The sequence below is a fragment of the Pantherophis guttatus genome, chromosome 1, assembly GCF_059756535.1.
Source record: "Pantherophis guttatus breed Tessera chromosome 1, ASM5975653v1, whole genome shotgun sequence".
NCBI classification, from domain to species: Eukaryota; Metazoa; Chordata; class Lepidosauria; order Squamata; family Colubridae; genus Pantherophis; species Pantherophis guttatus.
The window spans coordinates 201,276,893-201,299,541 of NC_142063.1; the positions used below are offsets into that span (position 1 = coordinate 201,276,893).

The 22,649-nt window shown below is 35.7% G+C and overlaps 1 protein-coding gene across 7 annotated transcripts in view; it reads left to right on the top strand.

Moving 5' to 3' along the window:
* The window catches only part of GPCPD1 (glycerophosphocholine phosphodiesterase 1), an 83,861-nt gene that overhangs the window by 39,997 nt on the left and 21,215 nt on the right, over nt 1–22,649 (top strand). For all 7 annotated transcript variants that reach the window (XM_034432322.3, XM_087882329.1, XM_034432320.3 and 4 more), the window contains exons 5-15: nt 3,204–3,279; nt 5,414–5,452; nt 8,324–8,447; nt 8,944–9,190; nt 12,344–12,506; nt 12,874–13,006; nt 13,505–13,559; nt 16,280–16,372; nt 17,254–17,331; nt 18,939–18,978; nt 20,107–20,168. In XM_034432322.3, the coding sequence (XP_034288213.1) occupies nt 3,204–3,279; nt 5,414–5,452; nt 8,324–8,447; nt 8,944–9,190; nt 12,344–12,506; nt 12,874–13,006; nt 13,505–13,559; nt 16,280–16,372; nt 17,254–17,331; nt 18,939–18,978; nt 20,107–20,168 (1,110 nt within the window). The remainder of the gene's footprint in view (nt 1–3,203; nt 3,280–5,413; nt 5,453–8,323; nt 8,448–8,943; nt 9,191–12,343; nt 12,507–12,873; nt 13,007–13,504; nt 13,560–16,279; nt 16,373–17,253; nt 17,332–18,938; nt 18,979–20,106; nt 20,169–22,649) is intronic.

The window sequence follows — 22,649 nt, forward strand, 5'->3', positions numbered from 1 at the left end:
AGAGCAGGCTGATTTGCCAAGAGATGATGATATATGTACTAGATTACAGTGCCTTGGATTAAATTGAATTATTCAAACATTGCCAAATGGTTCAACTTTTCTCTCACTTTCTTGCTACCATATTTAAAAACTGATTCACATTTGATTAATGTTTCAAGAACCTTGCTTGACAGAAAAGCACCTACTTGGGATACTTAAGAAACACTGATTCATTAGCATATAGTAAAAAAAACAGCTATTAAAAAACTAGTGTAAATACACATGGCTGGCAGAATACTAGATATGGGCTAAGAACCCTTTTTACTTTTATTATGACAAGCAGGAATCCAATTTTTACTTTTAACAAAAATGAAACTATATATGTCATACCCTCCCTCTCTGGCTCGAGCATCTTGAGAAATCTATAAATGGTGCTTTTTTCCCCCTTGTTTTCAGATGAGGTCTTCCTGTTTCTTAAACCAACCAAAAACCCCATCTACAATGATTTTGTCAATTTGAACTTGTTTTTATTATTATTTGTTTCTTAAACTGTTTATTTTGTAAGTTTTGACTTGAACAATGGAAGTTAATCTCCTTCCTGGCATCTCTGAGTGTTCATTTGAAAACTGAAGCCTCACTAGACACAGTTATTTGCATGTCCTTTTTACTGTTTTTCATTTGGGATGTTTATCCCATTATTGTAATTTTTGTTGATTAGGACTATAATGTGCCCAAAATACTTCCATATATCAGTTAAAATGTATCTTCTACTTTTAATTATTTTAATTTGAAATATGTTGTTTGACCATGGGCATGCTTAATACAAACATTTAATAAATTGTATGAGTACAGTGTCTAATAATTCAGGGATACAAGTGATCATAAAAGTTTAATTTGTAAAATCTCAGCAGATGATTGTGTCAGTAATTCAAATACACCAGCATTTTAAGTGTTTGTTTATTTAAGTAGCTTTTACCCTAAAACATATTCTGCTTTCAATGGGAACTATGCTGAAAATCAGTCCTATATGTAAAGAACTAGGTGATAGAAAATCCCTGCTGGCATACTGTAGATACTCAACCACAGACGTAAGAATAGTTTTCCATAGCTTTTGTGCCACCTTCCACGTAATTGGAAGGAAATAATTTACAATGCCAGGTTTCTTTGGCCAGGCCTTCTGTTTTGTAAAATTATTCTCCTAGCAGATCAGTGCTTTGTCTGTTATCTGATAATTATACAGTGACCTTGTGGAGGACCTCGGTGAAGTAATTCACTAATACATATGACAGTGTCCATGAATTAGCTCATCTATGATTCAATTCTCTTTCTATTAAAGCTTTAAGTGCTAGTCCTATGAATTCTCTGGTAGTTTTTAATAAAACTCCTAAACAAACTTTATCATAGAAAATAAAATAAATATTTAGTTGCTTCTACCAAAATAAATAACATGAGCTATATAAAATACTGAATATGGGATGTTACGCCATATGCGTAGAGTTAATGTTCCACCCAGGGACAGGATTTCTAGATTAATAGATATATATTACTAAGACACTGCTGTATAATTAGATAGTATATTCTGGCTAACATTCCATCTCCAAAAGGATGCTACCCCCATACCAGATTTTCCTAACAGTCAGATGCAGTACATTTGTCTTTTCCTGCTTCCTGTTGCTACTAATTTATAGGATGATTTAGTTTCAAGGTCATTTTGATGATGGTCAGATCTCTTAATAAAACCATTTAGTGCTTGATTTGGCTGTATGCTTATATATTCACCCTTTCATAGCAAGACGTCTGTCATCTGATCTGTCCTGAAGTTTAAGGTCACTCTGGCTAGAACTTCACAGGTTCGGACTATTCTCTTCAGCAACAAAATCGGCTTACCAGTTGAACTGTTGTTTACTTAATTGTTTTATATTCTCCAGGTGGCCTTGCTTTTAAATACTAAACAGAAATGGTCAATCTAAATTCATTTCATGATCCAGATTTATTGTCTTCTCAAATACTACTATTTCTTGGGAGTCTGCAATCAAAGCAGCATCATTGCCTCCCCCCACTGTACATAATGGCAAACCTGGATCGGTGGCTTACTTAATTCCTTTTCAAAAAATATATTTAAATTAAAATATATAGTGTTTGTCTTCCTAAAAAAATAACACTTTGCTAGTTCAAATAGATCTTAAAGATATATGTAAATAATATTGTTGGGGTAGGAAGAAGGAAATTTAAAGTTTAACTGGACTAAAGATTATGCTTTAATTATAATTTTAGAAAAATCTATAAAGAGCAGCTGAGCAGTGTTGATACTTTTCAAACAAATACAGGCAGTCCTTGACTTACGATCACAATTGAACCTGAAATTTATGTTGTTAGACATTTGTTAAGTGAGTTTTGCCCCATTTTACAACCTTTCTTGCCACAGTTGTTAAGCAAATCACTGCAATTGTTAAGTTAGTCACACGGTCATTAAGTGAATCTGGCTTCCCCATTGACTTTGCTTGTCAGAAGGTGTCAAAAGGGGATCAAGTGACCCAGTGACATGCAATGGTCATAAATATGAATCAGTTGCTAAGATCTGAATTTTGATCACGTGACGTTATATACACTTTCAGCCTAATTAATAATTACAGAGGCTGCAATACCTGCATAAATTGTGATTTCCTGCAAAACTATCATATGAAAATAAAATCCTATTCATAAGTATGAAGTATCCATACTTCATAATCATAGTCTAGAAAGAATGTTGTCCTAAACTACTGTATGTTAAGAGAATTCTATTACTCCCAGTCTGGGCTTCCATTTTATAAGAAGCCTATTTATATGATTTATGGTAGAAGGGTATGTTTGAATGGGATTATACCCACTAGCCATCTTTAGATTTTCACATGTTCAATCTAGCCTTTGAATGGCTGAAATACGCAGATTTTATAAGAGATAAGGATGAATGAATATATATGGGAAATATGGTAAAAAGCTACCATCAGAATCCACCGATACCATTCTTTGTCTGGAAATATAATAGATTGGATTTTGAATTTACAATGCGCTAATGTTATCATAGTAGCATCAATTATTATAATAAACACGGTATAAATTGAAGACAGTCTTTGTACTTCAAATGATGTACAAGCAAATTTGGCTCATGAAAGAATGTAAATGGCATCGCAGATAAACATTAATTTAACAAAAATTATTGCAGACATTTAACTTTTAAATTACAGACTATCGATGGTCCATGCCAAGTCATAATTCACAAGTGGGAGACTCATCTACCAGCACGATCAATAACCCCTTTAGGTATGGGCATCAACTGCATCTGTTTGAAACATATGCATAAGATTACTAATGTTACAAAATGGTTTAATTGGGTTGATGTTATTTTGTAGGATTAACATTAATTTTCCACTACAAAGGGATCCTCCATTGAGCCAATATGAGAACTGTTTTCACAAATTTTGAAAAATGAATTTATATGATAGAAGACTTACGAATAGTATTATCATGAGTCCATTTTTATCAGGTGTCCACAGGTTTTCATTGCCAAAATTTGTGATTGCACATCTGGGTTTTAAGGCATGGCATGGTTGGATCCCAGCTCTCTTACCTTCAATCTAGAAGCTAGGAAAATGTGTGGGGGATCATCCTAACACAGGCATATTATGGTTTGGAGATTCAGTACACTGAATCTTACTCATCTCACAGAAAGGAAAGGAAGTTGTGAACTCTTAAGTTCATTTTTAAAGACATTGAAATACTATTGATAAATTATGCTTTGAGATTGAAAGTCCATGCTGATATTTTTAAAAATCATGCCTGAGTGATAGAAAATACAAATTGTTACTGGTAAGTTGACATTTAAATACGAATTAAATTTTCTTAAAAGAGAACAATGACCTCAGAAGCAAGACATTCTTTGTCTCCTATATTTTGCTAAACATACACATGAATAAAACAGGTTTTAAAATAAGCATGGATTACTGTAAGTATAAATCATATACCTTTCGTTAATTTAGGAGAAACAATGCAACTGGAAACCTGGTATAATTTGGTCTTTTGCCTCCATTAAAAAGGTGATTTTATGAAGTAGCTTGTTTTCAATGAACCTGAAAATATTGTCACCGGCCTTTTCATGCTACACCTCTATTATAATTGACAGACATCATTTCTCTTTCAATCTAAATGTATTGCTCAAAAGTAATTTCCATTTCTTAAAAAAAATAAGGCTTCAAATTATTAAACCTAGGTTGATAGTCTTAGGCTATAGCTGTGCGTGTGTTTACACAGGACAAGTCAAAGTCTGAGTAGATATACATGTTATCTGTTGTACATGTTATCTGCTGCTTACTTTCATTTTCTGGCTTTCTGATTAAAAACAAGCCTGTCATAAGTTACTTTGGCTTATTGATTCATTTTTTTAGTTAAATAATCAGAGATTTATGTCCTTCAGTAATAAAAGTTTTTTTCATTCTCTGATAGTCTAGATTCCATCCTGTTCAAGCATAGATAACATCTTAAATTCAGGTAGACTCTTTGTGACACAACATGATAAATAACTTTCAACTGCCTTTAAAGGTAAATTAGTAACTTATTATAATCAAAATATTTAGACTAAGACTCTAGGTATCAGTGACTCAACTTGCACACATTTTAGAAAAAATATTTGTGATACTTTCCAGCTAGTATTAAAGTTTTTTTTTATTTACCCTTCCAATCTTGGAGAAAATAATCAAATAGAAAAATGCATTATTATCTATGAAAGGGATTATTATTATTCTAAACAGAATTTTCTTTGTAATACTGGAAGAAATGTGTCTTGTTCTCACATTGAGAGATAAATAATAAATATTTATAATTTAAAATTTAAGGGAGGGTTAAATATAGCTATCAATATGTTTTATTTTCAAAAACTTATATAATTGAGTTTATTGTATATTTAAAGAATTCATTATTTACATTTCTGTAGCATGTGAAAACTAATGTTTGAAAAGAAAAAACATTTAATAAAATATTTAAATGATAAACAAGTAGCAAATGAGATATTTTATCTTCTTAGCTGATACCATCTTCTGATTCATTCCATTAGTAATATATGATACATTGTCAAGTTGATGACATATTGTTTTCATATTTTAGATAACTTGGATGGAAAGAAATAACATCCTTCTAAGGATGTTTTAAGACACATTTAGCAGTAAACAAAGCTAAGCAGTATTTTTTAGGTTGCAGTAAAGTTACTTAGTATCTTCCTATTTAAATGAACTGTTGGAAATAGTGCTGAATTAGAGGTATTGTTAATTGTGTAAACTGCTAGTTGTCTAATCAGAAATAAGTTGGATTTACTCTTTGGCAAGTGTGTAGTATTGCTGCCTAAACTAACAAATTATAATCTGTGAATGTGAACTATTCTCACACACTGTCCTTTTAATTCTAGATAATATTTCCATTGATGATGGATTCTTTGGAGTCTTTGGTAAGTGGTTTTAACTTTAAAATGTTAATATGTAATATGTAAACACACTAGTAATAAGATGCTGCACTTTAAATGAAAAAATGCTTTTAAATAATTTGAATGACAGAGCAGTAGAATCTTCCAAAGCCCTGAAAGCCCCTCCAAAAATCTTTTACTAAATTTTCATTTTTAATGTGCCACAAAGAAACGTGTAACCTTATTGATTTTTAAGGCTGTGGAAAGCATTTGAAAGCCTGGTGACTCAAGCAAAGCATCATTTCTTAAGTTTATGAAAGGCTTGATCTGGCTGCTTGTAAGAATTCCTAGTTTCTTACAGTAAATGGGCATGCAGAGACACTTTCATCTTGACTGCAAAAGTTGAAGTAGCCATGCATAAACATGTGCCTACTTGCAGAGAACCAACAAAACACTTCACAGCAGTTGCACTGGTCTATTCAAGTGCACTACTCCTAAGCTATGTGACTTGGAAATATTCAGTTTTTTAAACGAAAAAATTACTGAAGTTTTAGTAAACATAATAAAATGTAATAAAACTAAACTAGAAGAAACAAGAAAAATAAAAGATGTTCAGAAATGCAGAGGAAAGAAAAAAGGAGAAAATAAAACTAAAAACAGACAATAAAGAAATGGCTTCCATCTTTTTTACCACATCGACTCTCAGCTAATATAGTAACTTCACTGTTTTAAAATTATGAATAAAGTAACTTCTTACTATAGCCTAATTTATATTATTTATAGTCCACAAATCATCTTTTCAGGGAGAGAAATGATTCAGCAAAAGATCCATTAGAATTACCAAAAATATCAAACTAATAGTTTACCCTGATCAAATAGTCCAAGTTTATGTTTCTTATTTTTGCTTTTCATAATTTTGCCCTTTAAATCATTCCAATGGCATCACAGTATCTGATCTTTCATCAAAGGAGTCTTTGGCATTCAAAAGGAACCTTTAAAGCTTTCACCAGCCTACTTTGGAATTTCTTATCACACCCATTCCATGCCCAGATTCTTTTCTTGATTCGTTTTTTGTATTCCCATTTTTGGAAATCTCAATTTTGTTGTCTTCCATGCTTTCAAAATTGTATAATGTGTGTATCAGGTAATTTTTTTTAATTAAATTTTTCATCGTCAACATTAAACGTTTAACATTAAAATCTGTATCATTTCTGAGATATTAGTTATTAATATATCAGCCCATTTTTTGAAGGATTATTTTAAGATAAGTAAAAGTTATAGCTGGCTTGGCCTTATAACTGTTTTCTGCCTGGTCCTTCAGTTTCCTCTAGTGCTCATTTGCAACCTTCATCAAGCCTCAGTTCCTAATACAAGTTTACTTCTGTTTCAGTCATTTCCCATGAGTATATTATTTAATTATATAATTGTTTTCAAATCTTACAGCAAAATAACAAATATTCCAAATCTCTGTAGTCTCCCAATCCATTTAAAACTTAAATAAAAAAAAATATTTTTTTTTTTTTTGCTTTTTGCCAATTATATATTTTAAACTTTTAAATTACTGTTTAAACTCCTTTAATTCAAAGAAGGTAAGACTCACCAGGGGTCAGATTTTGAAGTTCTTTAATATCGATAAAATAGTTGAATTGAACATTTCCAAATGTGATTAAAAAGTGAGTTTATCTGGCTTATCCAGATAAGCCGGGAGCAAAGATGTTGTCTCCCTTGGCTTCTGGCACTCAAATCCATGGGAGACCACTATTGTAAGGTCTCCTCACAAGAAGCTGCCAGACAGAGGTGCTCTCCTGTTTTCTTCCTATCTGTAGAGATTCCAAAGAACTGATCTGCTTGCCAGTTCTTTATCCTGCACGGCAGTCATCCACAGTGGAGATGTCTTCAGTTAGCCCAGGGCTGTCAAACTCTATTTCATTGAGGGCCGCATCAGGACTGTGGTTGACCTCGGGGGCCCCGGGGTGTGTGGGTGACTAGGTGGGCATGGCCAGCTTGACGCCACTCACTGGGCGTGGCCAGCTTGACACCACTCCCCAAACTGCTGGCATGTTTCCTCTTTGCATTGGGTAGACTGGGCCATTTGATACCCTGAGTTAGCCAATACCCAGAAAACTTGGAGACAACCAACAAAACCATTCACAGCAGTTACATTGATCCTTTCAACGCACACTACCACATTGTTTATAGGAATAACTTGGATTTCTACTTTTAAAATTCAATTCTAATTATGTTAAAATATAACTCAAAAGAATCCTTCCTATAGGTAAATTAACAGTAGGAAGCCCTATAATAGGAACAAAAGCTCTGATAAATTCTATCTCTGTAGTAGTTCCTTCCACCTTCTGCAAAATTCATCCAATTTAATTTAGAGCCAATACTACCACACTTAATGCTGCTGGTAATGCTGGGATGAGTATGTATTAGTGTGTCTTTTTTCCCTCCAGTGTTTCTTTTAACTTGACTAGGGAGCAGTTTACAAGAAAAAAACATAAATTAATCCCCTTTCTACTGTGTAGGATTGATTTTGGAAATCCAAACTTGAATTGTACTAGTATTCCATGTAATAGTTGCTAAAATTGGGCCAACCGAAAAGTATTTTGATTTGGATCCATATTGACTAATTCAGCAGAAATAAGCTTAGGATGGATTTTCAGTTACAGTTGAAGGGTTGGCTTATTCTCAGATAGGCTAGTCTACAAATATAAAGAGGTACCTTTTACTTACTGTCTATACTTGTGGTTAAGCCCATCTGTGGATAAGCCAAACTTCATGGCTATATTTTTTTAACCTAAAACTCGCAGTTTATCCATAGTATAAAGTACCCAGATGTTTTATTTAGATGGGTTTTAATGATATTTCATAATGTAGCAAGATGATTTTACAATACTTTTGTTGTTTTGTCAGATGATGTGGAGAGTGTTGATTCCGGATGGCTGACATGTCAGACAGAAATAAGGCTACGGCTACATTTTTCTGAAAAACCACCTGTATCGATAACAAAGAAAAAATTCAAAAAATCTAGATTTAGGTATGGTTATTTTAGTCCATTTACAGTTTATTAAAGTGCTTATCTTTGCTTTTATAATGCAATGGTTGTTCTATGCATATCTTTTGTATGGGGCTTTGTGTGGACATTTTCAGAGAAACAATAGTAAAATCAATGCCAACATCAATTCTCAGTGGGAGAATTGAAGTTAGTTACAGTTCTAAAACTGATTCTCTTGAACTTCTGGAACAAGCATAATCATACTTCACTTTTTAATAAGTGTAGGAAAAAAGTGTACATTTTTAGTAAATGTACTATTAGAGTAACCTTGGATGTCTTGTGTAAAGCACATTTGGATCTGTCAGGAGTTTGTCTCTTTCAGCTTGTTTTCCATAATGGCCAATAAAATGCTTCTAGAAAAACATCAAGTAAGGTATAAGAGTAATAACCTTTTTCATGCTGACCTTTGAAGGGCAGCTGGGCAGCTGATCAATCTTGTATACTGCATCAAACTTAGCTTTTTTTTTTTTCTGTTTAGAGTGAAACTCACCCTTGAAGGTTTGGAGGAAGAGGATGACGACGATGATAATGATGACAGACTTTTACCTATGCTTCATCATAAAATGGCAAATACGTTAGAAATTTCACTTATAAGTGATACTGAGTACAAATCTCGACATTCTCAGCCTGAATGTGGATATGGTCTGCAGGCAGATCGCTGGACAGAATATACCATACAGACCATGGAACCAGATAACCTTGAATTAATCTTTGACTTTTTTGAGGTAAAGACTTGGCTATGTATAAAACTTGGTTCTTTTGTTTTGATGACTAATGAATGTTGATGTTCAGACATTTTTTAAAATATGCCCTAACAGAGAATTAGGTATTTGCTCATGAATTAATCATCCTAAATTGAACTACAATTTTTATTTAAAGTTCTTGTTTAGTGTGTCTAGGAAGCCTGATACTTTTTAGATGTTATGGACTGGAAGGATCTGTCCCCCTCTATGTTTCACTAATATTTGTCTCTACTAACAGTGCATGATAACAAAGAGCAAACCTCAAATTGATGTAGGAGTATGCAACTTAGTATCCTTCAGATATTTTGAATTATAGCTTCCACAGTCAACTGTTGGTTATGCCCAGTGGTGGGATTCTGCCGGTTCTAGGCGATTCGGCCGAACCGTTTGTTAAATTGCTGGCTTGCCCCGCCCCTTGCCCCGCCCCTCCGCACCACTGGGCGAGGGGCGGGGTGAGCCAACAATTTAACAAACAGTTTGGTGTTTTTTTATAATTTTATTGGCCTCGCAGCTGCTGCGGGGCTTCAAAGGGCCACCCTACAGCTGATCAGTGTTAAAAGAAAACAAATGAGTAGACCAACACCTGCAAAAATAAATGGGTAGACCCAGTGGTGGGATTCTACTTTGGTAGAACCGGTTGTTAAGTAGTTAAGTGGTAAAGCCAGTGGTTGCCAAAGTGGACGGTACCACCCCTGGGGGGCGGTGGAATGCCTTAGGGGGCAGTAAGAGGCAAGGGGGGCAGCAGGAGGGGCTAAGTGGCAAGGAGGGTGCCCCCCACCCTTTGGCCTGTGCCTCTCAGCACTTACCTCCTTGCAAGCAAACAGCAAGAAAAAACAGCCCCTTCAGCTTCAGCATCGGTTAATTAGCACAAGTTGATTAGATCGGCCTCCCGACTCTCAGCTGATCTGCTCTCAGCTGTTTTGCCAGGACTCTGTTGCTATCTGCAAAGAGTGCTCGAGCAGATTTTTTCCCCCCTAGCCTAGCTATGCTGGAAAAGCAAAACTGAAAGTAAAGCAGGGTCTTTGCTGCAATGTGACAAAATGAGGCAGAGAGAAATTTCTTTTTCTTTTTCCTCACCAAAAAAGGTAGGTGCAAAACTGCAAACAATGGGAAATTTAGGGCAAAAGAGGAGAGTTCAAGATTTTAAAACACAAAAGAAAAAAAGCTCTATTTAACTAGGGAATTGTAATAATTGAGATACTATTAATTGTATATTGTGTGGAAAGCAGAAATGGTTAAGTTGTGGTTTGGAGGAATATATGGGGGAAATTATTTGGTTTATTATTATTGGTAAATATAATTAATTGATTTGTAAGAAATTGGATTGCATGGAAATAATTGGAATATTCATGGTCATATTGATTAATATACAAAAAAGATAGTTATATAACTAATTGATTTATATTAAAATGTTGAATTTGTATTAAACTGTAATATTACATAATTAACCAATGTGAGGATGGATATAAAAATAGATGACAATGGGAAGGGGTATAATATAGAATAGAAGGGAAAAATTGAATTTGATTAAGATTAGAGATGAGGATGAAGGGTAATATTGGTTTTTTTAAAAAATAGATGAGGAATAAATATGGCAAAAAGGAAATATAGAAATTATAAATTTAATTGAAATGACTAAACACTGTTTAAATTTGTGAACCGGCCAAATACTCTCTTCAAAGAAAATACATTGTATGTTTGTATGTGTGTTTCTAATTATTGCTATTTATTCATATTTGTTCTCTTTTATTCTTTAAAGTTTAACAATTCATTCTTTATCTTAATATCTTTATATTTGTTTGGGGTTGCCTTTCTTCCCTTTCATCTTTTTTATTGTACAGCAATCTTTCTCCTCAAACCTACCACCTCTCTCTCTTCTTTCCTTCTTACTTTCTCTTTCCCCCCCCCTCTTCTTCTCCTCCCTACTTCCTCTTCCTTTCTCCTTCTCCTCCTTTCTTCCTCCCTCTCTTACCCTCACTCCTACTCTAATTTCCCTTCCCTTCCTTCATCCCTCTCTATTGCTGTATCCATTTATGCATATGGACTACTCAGAGGGCTGAAAAAGTTATTTTTGACTGGTCCTTGCACTTTTGACCAGTCCTCGAACTTACGACTGTCCTCACATTTTACGTTTTTGCCCTATCTTGTCACCATGATGAAGAGAAGCAGTTGTGAAATGAGTGACACGGTTGTTAAGAATGCCGCAACGGGCATAAATGTGAGGATGGTCATAAGTGCGAGGACCGGTCAAAAGTGCGAGGCCCAGTCAGAAATGACTTTTTTCAGCCCTCTGAGTAGTCCCTATGCAGATAGCCATGCCTACCCGGCCACATGACCAGCTAGCCACGCCCACTCAGTCACATGACCAGCTAGCCACGCCCACCTGGTCACATGACCACCAAGCCACACCCCCAACTAAGCCATGCACACAGAACCGGTTGTTAAAAAAATTGAATCCCCACCACTGGTTATGCCTGAATAGAGCTATGGATCTAAATGGATCAAAATGTCCAGACAGCAATATGTTATCTATACCTTGGCCTAGCATCCAAATGGAAACATCATGGTGTTATTTTAATGAGAAATCTCTCTTGCCTTAAATATCAGCACCACAGTTCATTAGCCCTTCTAAAAAGTATTGAATATATTACCAAATATAGAGAGCTTAGGCAGATCATCTAGCTTTTTCAAGAAATTCTTATTTTAAATCTCTAAATCTAGCATGGGGATTTAAAAATAGTGACAAGATGAGTTATTTATAAATCAAACATAACAATGGCTTTAATTAAACATAGAATAACAGAGTTGGAAGGAACCTTGGAGGTCATCTAGTCCCTGCTTGAGCAGGAGACCTCATAGTATTTCAGACAAATGACTGTCCAGTCTCGTCTTGAAAGCCTCCAGTGATGGAGTACCCAAAACTTCTGAAGGCAAGCCATTCGACTGGTTGATTGTTTTCACTATTAGGCAATTTCTCCTTAGTTTTAGCTTGCTTCTCTCCTTGGTTAGTTTCCATCCATTGTTTCTTGTCTTGTGGAATACTTTTCCAATTTTAGGCATTGATATTAAGGGAAATGTTTTCACCTTTTGCATAAGCAAAGCAATAACTTTAAATACCTAATTTTGTAATTGTAGGAAGATCTTGGTGAAACCGTTATCCAAGGAGATGAGATTCCAGGCCATGTGGGCTCTGCTTGTCTGTTATCTTCCACCCTTGGAGAATCAGGAAAGAGCGCTGGTATTCTCACGCTTCCCATTATGAACAGAGGTTCACGAAAAACAATAGGAAAAGTTAGAGGTATGTTTATTTTCTTTAAAAAAAAATGGTAGCAATGCAAATATGAACTTAGGCTAAAAACATTTCCCACTACTTGATTTTTAAATACTGATTCGATTAGCACTTGATAGAATTACATGCATGCTGGAAGGGAGGATAATAATCTGATGACTCCACCAGAACACCGAGGCAATTTTAAAGAAGGCAAACATTGTATGCAATGAAAGTAACAAGGATCTATTTAATGATTATTGATATCAGTATAAGTGAATCTTTCTTGTTTAGGTTTGGGAAGTTTGGTTGCTTTCTAGTGGATTTAAATGAAATGTAGCTTAATTGTTAAAAATGAAGAATCGGAAAAACAATTCTATTTACTCTCTTTCCATAGTGGACTATATAATTATTAAGCCAATTAATGGGTTTTCCTGTGATATGGAAGCTTCATATGCCAAATACTGGAAACCAAGAACAGGACTGGATGTTGGCCATAGGGGCGCTGGGAACTCTACAACTACTACTAAGTAAGATCATCTGATTGAGTTATAATTATAAATTCATACATTGAAGCTTTCTGTATGAAGGGTGGGGACAATGGATTCTTCGATCCTGTACAGTCTGCATGAAATAAAATCCCTTGTTCCCCTCATTTGTCTGAAGGGGAAAAGTTAAATTATAGAGGCAAAAACTAGAACTTCAATTCAACACATTCTGAAGTGCTGTCCCCAAATATTTATTCCTCAACTAAGTTCATAAATTAAAACTTTGGAGTATGTAATGTTTATTTTATAGTAATAAAATATTTATAGTGGCAATATCATCAACTCTGTGTATAACTTCTGAATTACTGAATACAGTAATTTTTTTGGTTTTGATATTTTTTTAAAAAACAAAATTCTGTAGCATAAGATTTTATATCTATTTTAACAGGAAAACATGACAAGATGAATCTTTACATATTGTAGATCAAATCTGTTTTACTTGTATTTGCACTGATTTTCTTTATATGTGGGTCTTTTCAGACTTGCTAAAATTCGAGAAAATACCATTGCTTCTTTAAAGAATGCTGCTAAACATGTATGTATACTACTTTTTTAAAAAATAATTTCTTTTTGCATACTAACATTTAGAAATGTGTTTGCAAATAAATAAATGATCTATACTTGAAAGAAACTGGCTGAAATCCAACTAGCGTTTTTCTGCCACCGATAAGCCCTCAATATAAGAGTGAGAGAGCCATGTTCCCCAAACGTGCTGTTGAAAGTCACCAATTATCTTGGGTTCCAATTATAGCCTGTAACTTTTTAATGGAACCTAGTAGGATATATCTTTTAAAGCTAGCTTTTGAATGGCATACATGAATTAATAGATTAATTTTTTATAAACATCAGTGTTCGGTCTTCCTTTTTATTTCTTAGAACTATTGTCTCCCCTCTCTAAAAAGCAAAAGAAATAGACAGTGGGATATTTCTGCAGTTTAATTATACAGCACCTAGATAAAAGATAAAAGATTGGGGGGGAAAGCAATATCCTCGTTTAGCCTTACATATTTTAATTGTCACATTTTCTATGAAAATTTTATGTTGCTGTACTTCGGATTTTAATGTATTAAACTCTTTAATAGCTTTTAGTGATATCCCAAATATTATCCTTGTAAAATGATAATTACTGTCTTGTGAATTTTCACAGTGGGAGATAGTTTTTAATTACTTTACAACCTAATAACTACCTCAAAATTCTAGCTGTATGATGCAAGCCCTCCACCCAAAAGGCAGAAGAAGGACTGCAAAAGCGTAAAGAACAAAAACTTTGAAAAGACTCTGAAATTATATCATTCTTTTTAGAATGTCAATATTGATTGTTCACTTAAAAAGTGTCTTATGCTAACAAATTGTCAGTTGACGCAATATATATAATATAACGGGAAGCAATGGCTCAGTGGTTAATGGCATTGAGCTTGTCAACTGGAAATCTGGGTTCAAGACCCAAGCACCGCAGACAAGGTGAGCTCTTGTTACTTGCCCAGCTCCTGCCAACGTAGCAGTTTGAAAGCATGCAAATGCGAGTAGATAAATTGATACTATGGTGGAAAGATAACAATGTTATGTGCGCCTCAGCATATCATCATGCTGGCCACACGACCACAGAAGTGTCTTTGGACAATGCTGGCTTTCTTGGCTAAGAAACAGAGGTGATCATCATCCTCTACAGTTGGACATGACTGGATAGGAAAAACCTTTATCTTTAAAATATAATAACTATATAGCTCTAGGTAAGCATGATGGAACAAAATCTAGAAAAATATTAAATATCAGAAATTATTTCATAGCACATTTGGGGAAGCAGCAATAGTATCATAAGAAAAAAGTATTTGTCAAACAATTAAATATATGTTGTGTTCCTGATAATATGTTCATTTCCTCTTGAAAACCATATTTACATGGTCAGCTTGACTGATATTCCCACTGAAAGAAATCGACTCAATTTGCACCAGTTTCTTTAGTTGTTTTGTGATTGGAAAACTTTTTAAAAACTTGTTACTTTTTAGAATACGTGCAGATGAAATTGTGGGGAAAGAATGAATGTAAAAATTATTCTAGATCTTAAATTTTCATACATTTCTTCTTCATGCATTCATGCCCACCTATTCGAAGAGATCTCCCCACTTATTCTAAATTGAAGACCGCTTTGAATCTGTGAAGGAAGCTCTGTGGATCCAATTCAAAGTCAAGGAATTATTTTAGAATTCTTTGCCAAATTACGTACCTAATGCCCAAGGGAATTTTAATGCATAGTAATGGGATAAGGGATCATTTATGAATTCTATGAAGGGGGATAATAATGAACATTGCTTGAATTTTTTGTCCTTGCAGCCTGAAGGTAACTAAAATGTTCCCCCACAGAACCTCAATAAGTTACTTTTGTATTTTAAATTTCAGTAGGAAAGATGGAGGAAATTTTCATGAGATATTAAATGAATGTTATGTGATTTAGTTGATGTCAGCGTTCCAGCGTTGACATATGAAAGGAGAGGAGAAGCTTGAACTTTTGCCTACTTAATTCCTTTGAAGATTCTGTTTCCTTGGAGATGGGAGGAGGGGGGGGACATTCCTGTGATCTGATAGAGATGGGATGAGGAGAGTGGCTTGGAAGATAGCCAATGAGACGCAGAGAATTGGGGATCAGAAAGGGAGGGCTTGGGGGCCAGAGGTCAGTGCTGACCGCGAAAGAGCCAGGGACAGATCACTATGCTCAATAAAGAGAAAATTTCCTCAAAGATCGGCAGTTTGGAAATTCATTTATTTTCAGATAGCATCAAAACATGACAGTTAATGCTTATTAATGAAAATAACATTAATTTTGTGTGCTGGGCCTTCCTGCTTCTAGGAATGTGACTCCTGGCATTTCTCTCAAAGCATACATTGAGTCAGATTCAATGGGGGTGTTTTAACTGTGGGCCAAATTAATTTAATTGGTTTTTTAATATTGTTTTAATTTTTGTATTTTCTGTATTTTATCTGTTGGCTGTTCACCGCCCCGAGTCCTTTGGGAGAGGGGCGGTATACAAAATTAATAATAATAATAATAATAATAATAATAATAATAATAATAATAATAATAATAATAATAATAATAATAATAATAATAATTCCATCGGAGAAAGATGACATGAAAACAATGTAACAGGCTTGGAATGAATGGGAGAAAACTTCTTTATGTGCATGTTTTTTCTACTTAGCTTCTAAATTCTATATTGTTTATCTCCCTCTCCCTTTTCCCCCACACTTTTCACTTAGGGAGCAGCCTTTGTGGAATTTGATGTACACCTTTCCCGAGATCATATCCCAATTATATATCATGATCTTACTTGCTGCATTGCAATGAAAAAGGTATGTTCATTGTACATGATTTAGTTAATGTTTTGAGTGTCCATTACATGGTTTTAATTCAAGAAGCTAACATTGTTGATAGCAATACAATTCAATTAATGGTTTCTGTTTCAGAATACTATATTTTACCTATTTATTTCCTTCTCTTGATACTCAAGATCAAAATTGTTAAGTTTAAGGCACCTATTGATCTGAATGAATCACAGGGATATTTATTAGAGTAACATGTCTCAAATGGAAAATTTGGAAAAAATATGTGGTTTTCTAGATAGCACTATATTTCAGGACACTATGCTGTCTTTTCTTGTTCTTTTTATGCTGTCTATAGTTTAAACACCTTGAAATTCCTAATAAGGGAATCTTTAATATTATCCTTAATGTTACTTTACTTATTAGCTTCACTTTTTTTATTTGCTTTTTAATTAATATATAACTATTATAGATTATTTAATACAAATTTGTATAAATAATTATTACGAAAATGCTTACATTGACTCTACAACACAATCTGCATATGTTCATCTGGGAGTAAGTCCTATTAAATTTATGTATTAGTTTTTTTAAAAAATTTTTTTTACCTGTATTACTTTATAAGTAACTCAAGGCAATGAACATACCTCATTCCTTCTCTTATTTTTCCCATAGCAACCCTTGTAAACAGGGTTGGGCTGAGAGAGTGTCTTGCCCAAAATTGCCCAGCTAGCTTTTATCCCTAAGGGGGGGAGAGCTAGAACTCACATTTTCCTGGTTTCTAACCTGGTACCTTAACTATCAGATCTACTTCCTAGCAGATAGCCTTAGAAGAATTTCTAACATTCAGTGAATTCAGTAAATTCAGTGATTTTATAACTTACCTGTATTTTTTCACTCTTTCTGTAAAGAAAATGGAAACTGAAACATTGGAATTATTTGAGATTGCAGTTAAAGAGCTTACATTTCCCCAGCTGAAGTTATTAAAGGTACAGTATTGTATTGACTGATTCATTAAGCATTTCTCAAAAAATACATCAAGTAACAGCGTTATTTATCTGGGCTGCCTATGATTAGGGGAACCATTTGTTCCTGTCTTAGTGGGCAGTTCTAGTCAGTGGGAGATATGAAATTGGCTCAGTGGTCTCTCCCTTGTGAGGTACCCCAAATGTTCTCTTGTACTTTGTAATTCATATCTTCATGAAGCTGCTGTGAGAAGTTATCTGATTATTGGGGTGCAAAATTATTAATATACTGCTCGAACTCTTTTAATATTGCCATCTCAGACCTTGCTAGAAATGCTGTTCAACTCCTGCCTGCAGGCTGTTTGCATCTGGATGGCTTTTCTATCATGGTGCCTGCATTATGGAACAAACTCCCTCTAAAAATTAGGCTGTCTCCCTCACTGATTGTCTTCTGAAGGCTTTGAAGACTTGGTTTTGAGGAATGTTTGTGATTGTTGCTATTTGGATGCCTATTTCTCATTATTAAGTAATATAAATGTTTGATTGATTATGTGCTATCAATCAAGTCAGCATCAGCTCCTAGAGACCACATAGATTTTCTCCATTATGATCTGTTCATAACCTCTTCAGGTTTTCTGATAGTGTGCCAACCACTTTATTCCTGGTTGTTGTCGTCTTTTTCTTTCCACCTTTCCCAGCATTAGAGCCTTTAATATTTGATATCTGAATATTCTGTTGTAAGCCATTGTGATTGTGAAGAATTGACAGCATAGAAATTTTATAAATACTGTATTTTTCGGACTATAAGATGATCCAAAGTATAAGACACACCTAGGTTTTGGGGAAGAAAATAAGAAAAAAAAAAATCTGTTTCTGCCTCCCAGCAATTTGCTTCCTTACAGCAAACAGTGTGGTCAGCTTCAGCATAGCTTGATTTAGCACGAGCAGCTGATTGGCGGTTGGATCTGCCTCCCGGAATACCTCCTATCAGCTGTTCCAGGCTGTGGAGATCGCCACTGCCTATTGGCTCCATCGCCACCCATCGGCGCCGCCTATCCCCGCCACCTGGAACGAGCCAAAAATGGGGCGTGTGGAGAAGGCGATAGGTGGCAGTGGTGATGGGCAGCATTGGCGGCGATGGGTGGTAGCGATCCCCACAGCCTGGAACAACTGATAGGTATTCAGATCCAACCGCCAATCAGCATCTCGTGCTAAATCAGGCTGTGCTGAAGCTGACCACACTGTTTGCTGTAAGAAGGCAAATTGCTGGGAGGCAGAAGCCAAAGGGTGGGGGCCGGTGGGTGGGCAGGGCTTTGGCAACATTCACTGTATAAGACGCACAGACATTTCCACCCACTTTTTTTGGGAGGGGGAGAAGTGTGTCTTATACTCCGAAAAGTACGGTACATTCCTGACATTGACATTTATAAGACTATAAATGTCAACACATTCATGATGCTGTGCTCTGCAAAAGTTCAAATAGCAACAAGGTTTTTATTATCATATAGACAGTTTATGTCTTTATTTTTAGGACAACATTTTATAGATATTGCTCAGAAAATGAATATGCTTGAAAGGTTTTGCAAGTTTTGATAAAGGTTTCTAAAATATTTTATTCATTCAATTTGTAGTTGACACATGTGACTGCTTTGAAATCTAAAGATAGTCAAGGTATGTACCCTAACTCTTGGTCATGCTTCCACAGTGCATATTTATGCATTTATTAATGACCTTGCTGTATAATTTCAATAGCTTGTAGTGTGTTTAGGTGGGAGTAGATTTATAGCACTGTTAATATGCAAAATATATTTCCTATGTATGAGAACTCTCCCCCGGTTTTTAGTGATTTACTATCCTATTTTTTAATAAAGCAATAAGGCACAAAAAAATTAGAAAAACAAACAGTAGTTCTTTAATCAAATTAGTAATACCTCTTTGGAAGTGGTTTTCCTGGTTAAGCTAAGCAATATACCGGATACATTTTGATAATTCTGTATTGAGATATTGAAGAAGGCCAATTACTGCATAGATGTTTTTCAATCCAACGGCCCACAACCTTTTGGGCATCAGGGACTGGTTCTGTGGAGAGAGGGTTTTCCACAGACCAAGGGGTGTGTGGCTTCATGTGCTGCCTGAATCCCGCAGATGGGGCTTCACTTGTTTGCAATTTCTGGCATGCTGCGGACCGGGAGTTGGGGACCTCTGTTTTAGTCTAACTCCCTCCTATTTTATGAGGCATTTAAGATGGATTTTATAACAGATGCTTATTGATGTATGAAATGTTTTTATCATTCAGAAAAGTCAAGGAAGAAGATTAATGGGAGACAATTTAGATGTGCTATTATCATTAAATTAGCCACTACATGTTGCATTTATCTTATTACAGCTCTGCCTTGGAGCAAGATCATTGACATTTCTAGAGATTGGGCAATAAATTGCTGGCCTTTATAAATGGAAGAGTAATCTGTTGGCCAACTGAAGCTCCCTGAAAATGCCTGGCAGAATTTTGATGGTGCGATTTACATGTTTAAAAAGAGTGATATAAAAGTGAGGATGAGAGTGCACGGTCTCCTACTTTCACCCTTAATCCTCAGATCCAAAAATAGCCCCTAGTTTTTCAGTTGTGTCCCTTCCATTGACATCATGGTCTCAGGTTAGGAGTGTGAATTGTTACCTCCAAGGTGAAAAAAATTGGACATCTCTATCTCAGATTATGCATCATTGGTAATTGCATAAACTGTTGAAATTGGGTTCCCTTTATTTAATTTTTTTCTTTCATTTTATATTTCTTCTCTACAGTATCATTTAAAGAAGAAGAAAATATAGCTTCTGAGATGCAGCCATTCCCTTCTTTACAATCAGTAAGCTACCATTTAGTCATTTTAGTACATTTTAATATAAACTCTGAAATAGAATACTAGAGGTATTAAAACCTAAGAGAATAATCCCATGATTTTAAAAAAATACTAAAATAATATTTGGTTCTATTACAGATAGTGAGCAAGATGATATAAATAATTTTAATTGTGTTTGTTGCTTTGTAAGTATTTTTAAATCTGTTGCATAATCAGAGCTGAACTTTTATGTTTCTAATGCTTGTGGCTAAAGACAGCTTATAGATAATGATTTCAGAGTGTCTGCCTCATGGAACTCTGTTAGCATTTATTTTGTTAATTTGATACACAGTGGGGCAAAAAAGTATTTAGTCAGCCACCAATTGTGCAAGTTCTCCCACTTAAAAAGATGAGAGAGACCTATAATTGATATCATAGGTAGACCTCAACTATGAGAGACAAAATGAGAAAACAGATCCAGATAATCACATTGTCTGATTTGGAAAGAATTTATTTGCAAATTATGGTGGAAAATAAGTATTTGGTCAATATCAAAAGTTCAATTCAATACTTTGTTATACAGTCAGGTCCAGAAATATTGGGACATCGACACAATTCTAACATCTTTGGCTCTATACCACCACAATGGAGTTGGAATGGAGGCTCCAATTGGTGCAGAGTGCGGCCGTGTGTGTGGTTATGGGAGCGACGTGGCGTCCCCATGTAACACCTCTCCTGTGCCAGCTGCACTGGCTCCTGATGGTCTTCCGGGTGCGCTTCAAGGTTTTGGTTACCACCTTTAGAGTACTTCATGGCTTAGGACCTGGATACTTACGGGACCACCTGCTGCCATCAGCAGCCTCTCACCGGCCAGTATGCTGTCATAGAGCGGGGCTCTGCAGGATGCCGTCGGCCAAACAGTGTTGGCTGGCGGCCCCCAGGGGGAGAGTCTTCTCTTTGGGGGCACCTGCTATCTGGAATGAGCTTCCCCCGGAGATACGGAGGATTCCGGATCTATGCACCTTCCTCTGCGCCCTTGACTTTTCTATTTCAACTGGCTGGCCTGGCCTAACGTTTTCCTTTTTTAAATTGTAAATTTTAAATTTGTCTTAACCATGAGGGTGTTTTTAATTTGTCCCAGGCCAAATTATTTAATGTGGTTTTATACTGTTTTTAAATTTTGTAATCTATGTGTCTTATTTTTTGGCTGTTCACCGCCTTGAGTCCTTCGGGAGTAGGGCGGTATACAAATCTAATAAAATCAAAATCAAATCAAAATCAAACAAACACAATGTGCTTTAACTGCAGACTGTCAGCTTTAATTTGAGGGTATGTAAATCCAACTCAGGTGAACGGTGTAGGACTTACAGCAGTTTGCATATGTGCCTCCTACTTGTTAAGGGACCAAAGGTAATGGGACAATTGGCTTCTCAGCTGTTCCATGGCCAGGTGTGTGATATTCCCTCATTACCCCAATTACAATGTGCAGATAAAAGGCCCAGAGTTCATTTCAAGTGTGCTATTTGCATTTGGAATCAGTTGCTGTCAACTCTCAAGATGAGATCCAAAGAGCTGTCACTATCAGTGAAGCAAGCCATCATTAGGCTGAAGAAACAAAACAAACCCATCAGAGAAAGAGCAAGAACATTAGGCGTGGCCAAAACAACTGTTTGGAACATTCTCAAAAAGAAGGAATGCACCCGTGCATTCCAAACACCAAAAGACCCGGGAAACCACGGAAAACAACTGTGGTGGATGACCGAAGAATTCTTTCCCTGGTGAAGAAAACACCCTTCACAACAGTTGGCCAGATCAAGAACACTTTCCAGGAGGTAGGTGTATGTGTGTCAAAATCAACAATCAAGAGAAGACTTCACCAGAGTGAATACAGAGGGTTCACCACAAGATGTAAACCATTGGTGAGCCTCAAAAACAGGAAGGCCAGATTAGAATTTGTCAAACAACATCTAACAAAGCCTTCACAGTTCTGGAACAAGATCCTATGGACAGATGAGACCAAGATCAACTTGTACCAGAGTGATGGGAAGAGAGGAGTATGGAGAAGGAAAGGAACTGCTCATGATCCTAAGCATACCACCTCATCAGTGAAGCGTGGTGGTAGTGTCATGGCGTGGGCATGTATGGTTGCCAATGGAACTGGTTCTCTTGTATTTATTGATGATATGACTGCTGACAAAAGCAACAGGATGAATTCTGAAGTGTTTTGGGCAATATTATCTGCTCACATTCAGCCAAATGCTGCAGAACTCATTGGACGGCGCTTCACAGTGCAGATGGACAATGACCCAAAGCATACTGCAAAAGCAACCGAAGAATTTTTGAAGGGACAGAAGTGGAATGTTATGCAATGGCCAAGTTAATCACCTGACCTGAATCCCATTGAGCATGCATTTCACTTGCTGAAGACAAAACTGAAGGGAAAATGCCCCAAGAACAAGCAGGAACTGAAGACAGTTGCAGTAGAAGCCTGGCAGATAAAAGGCCCAG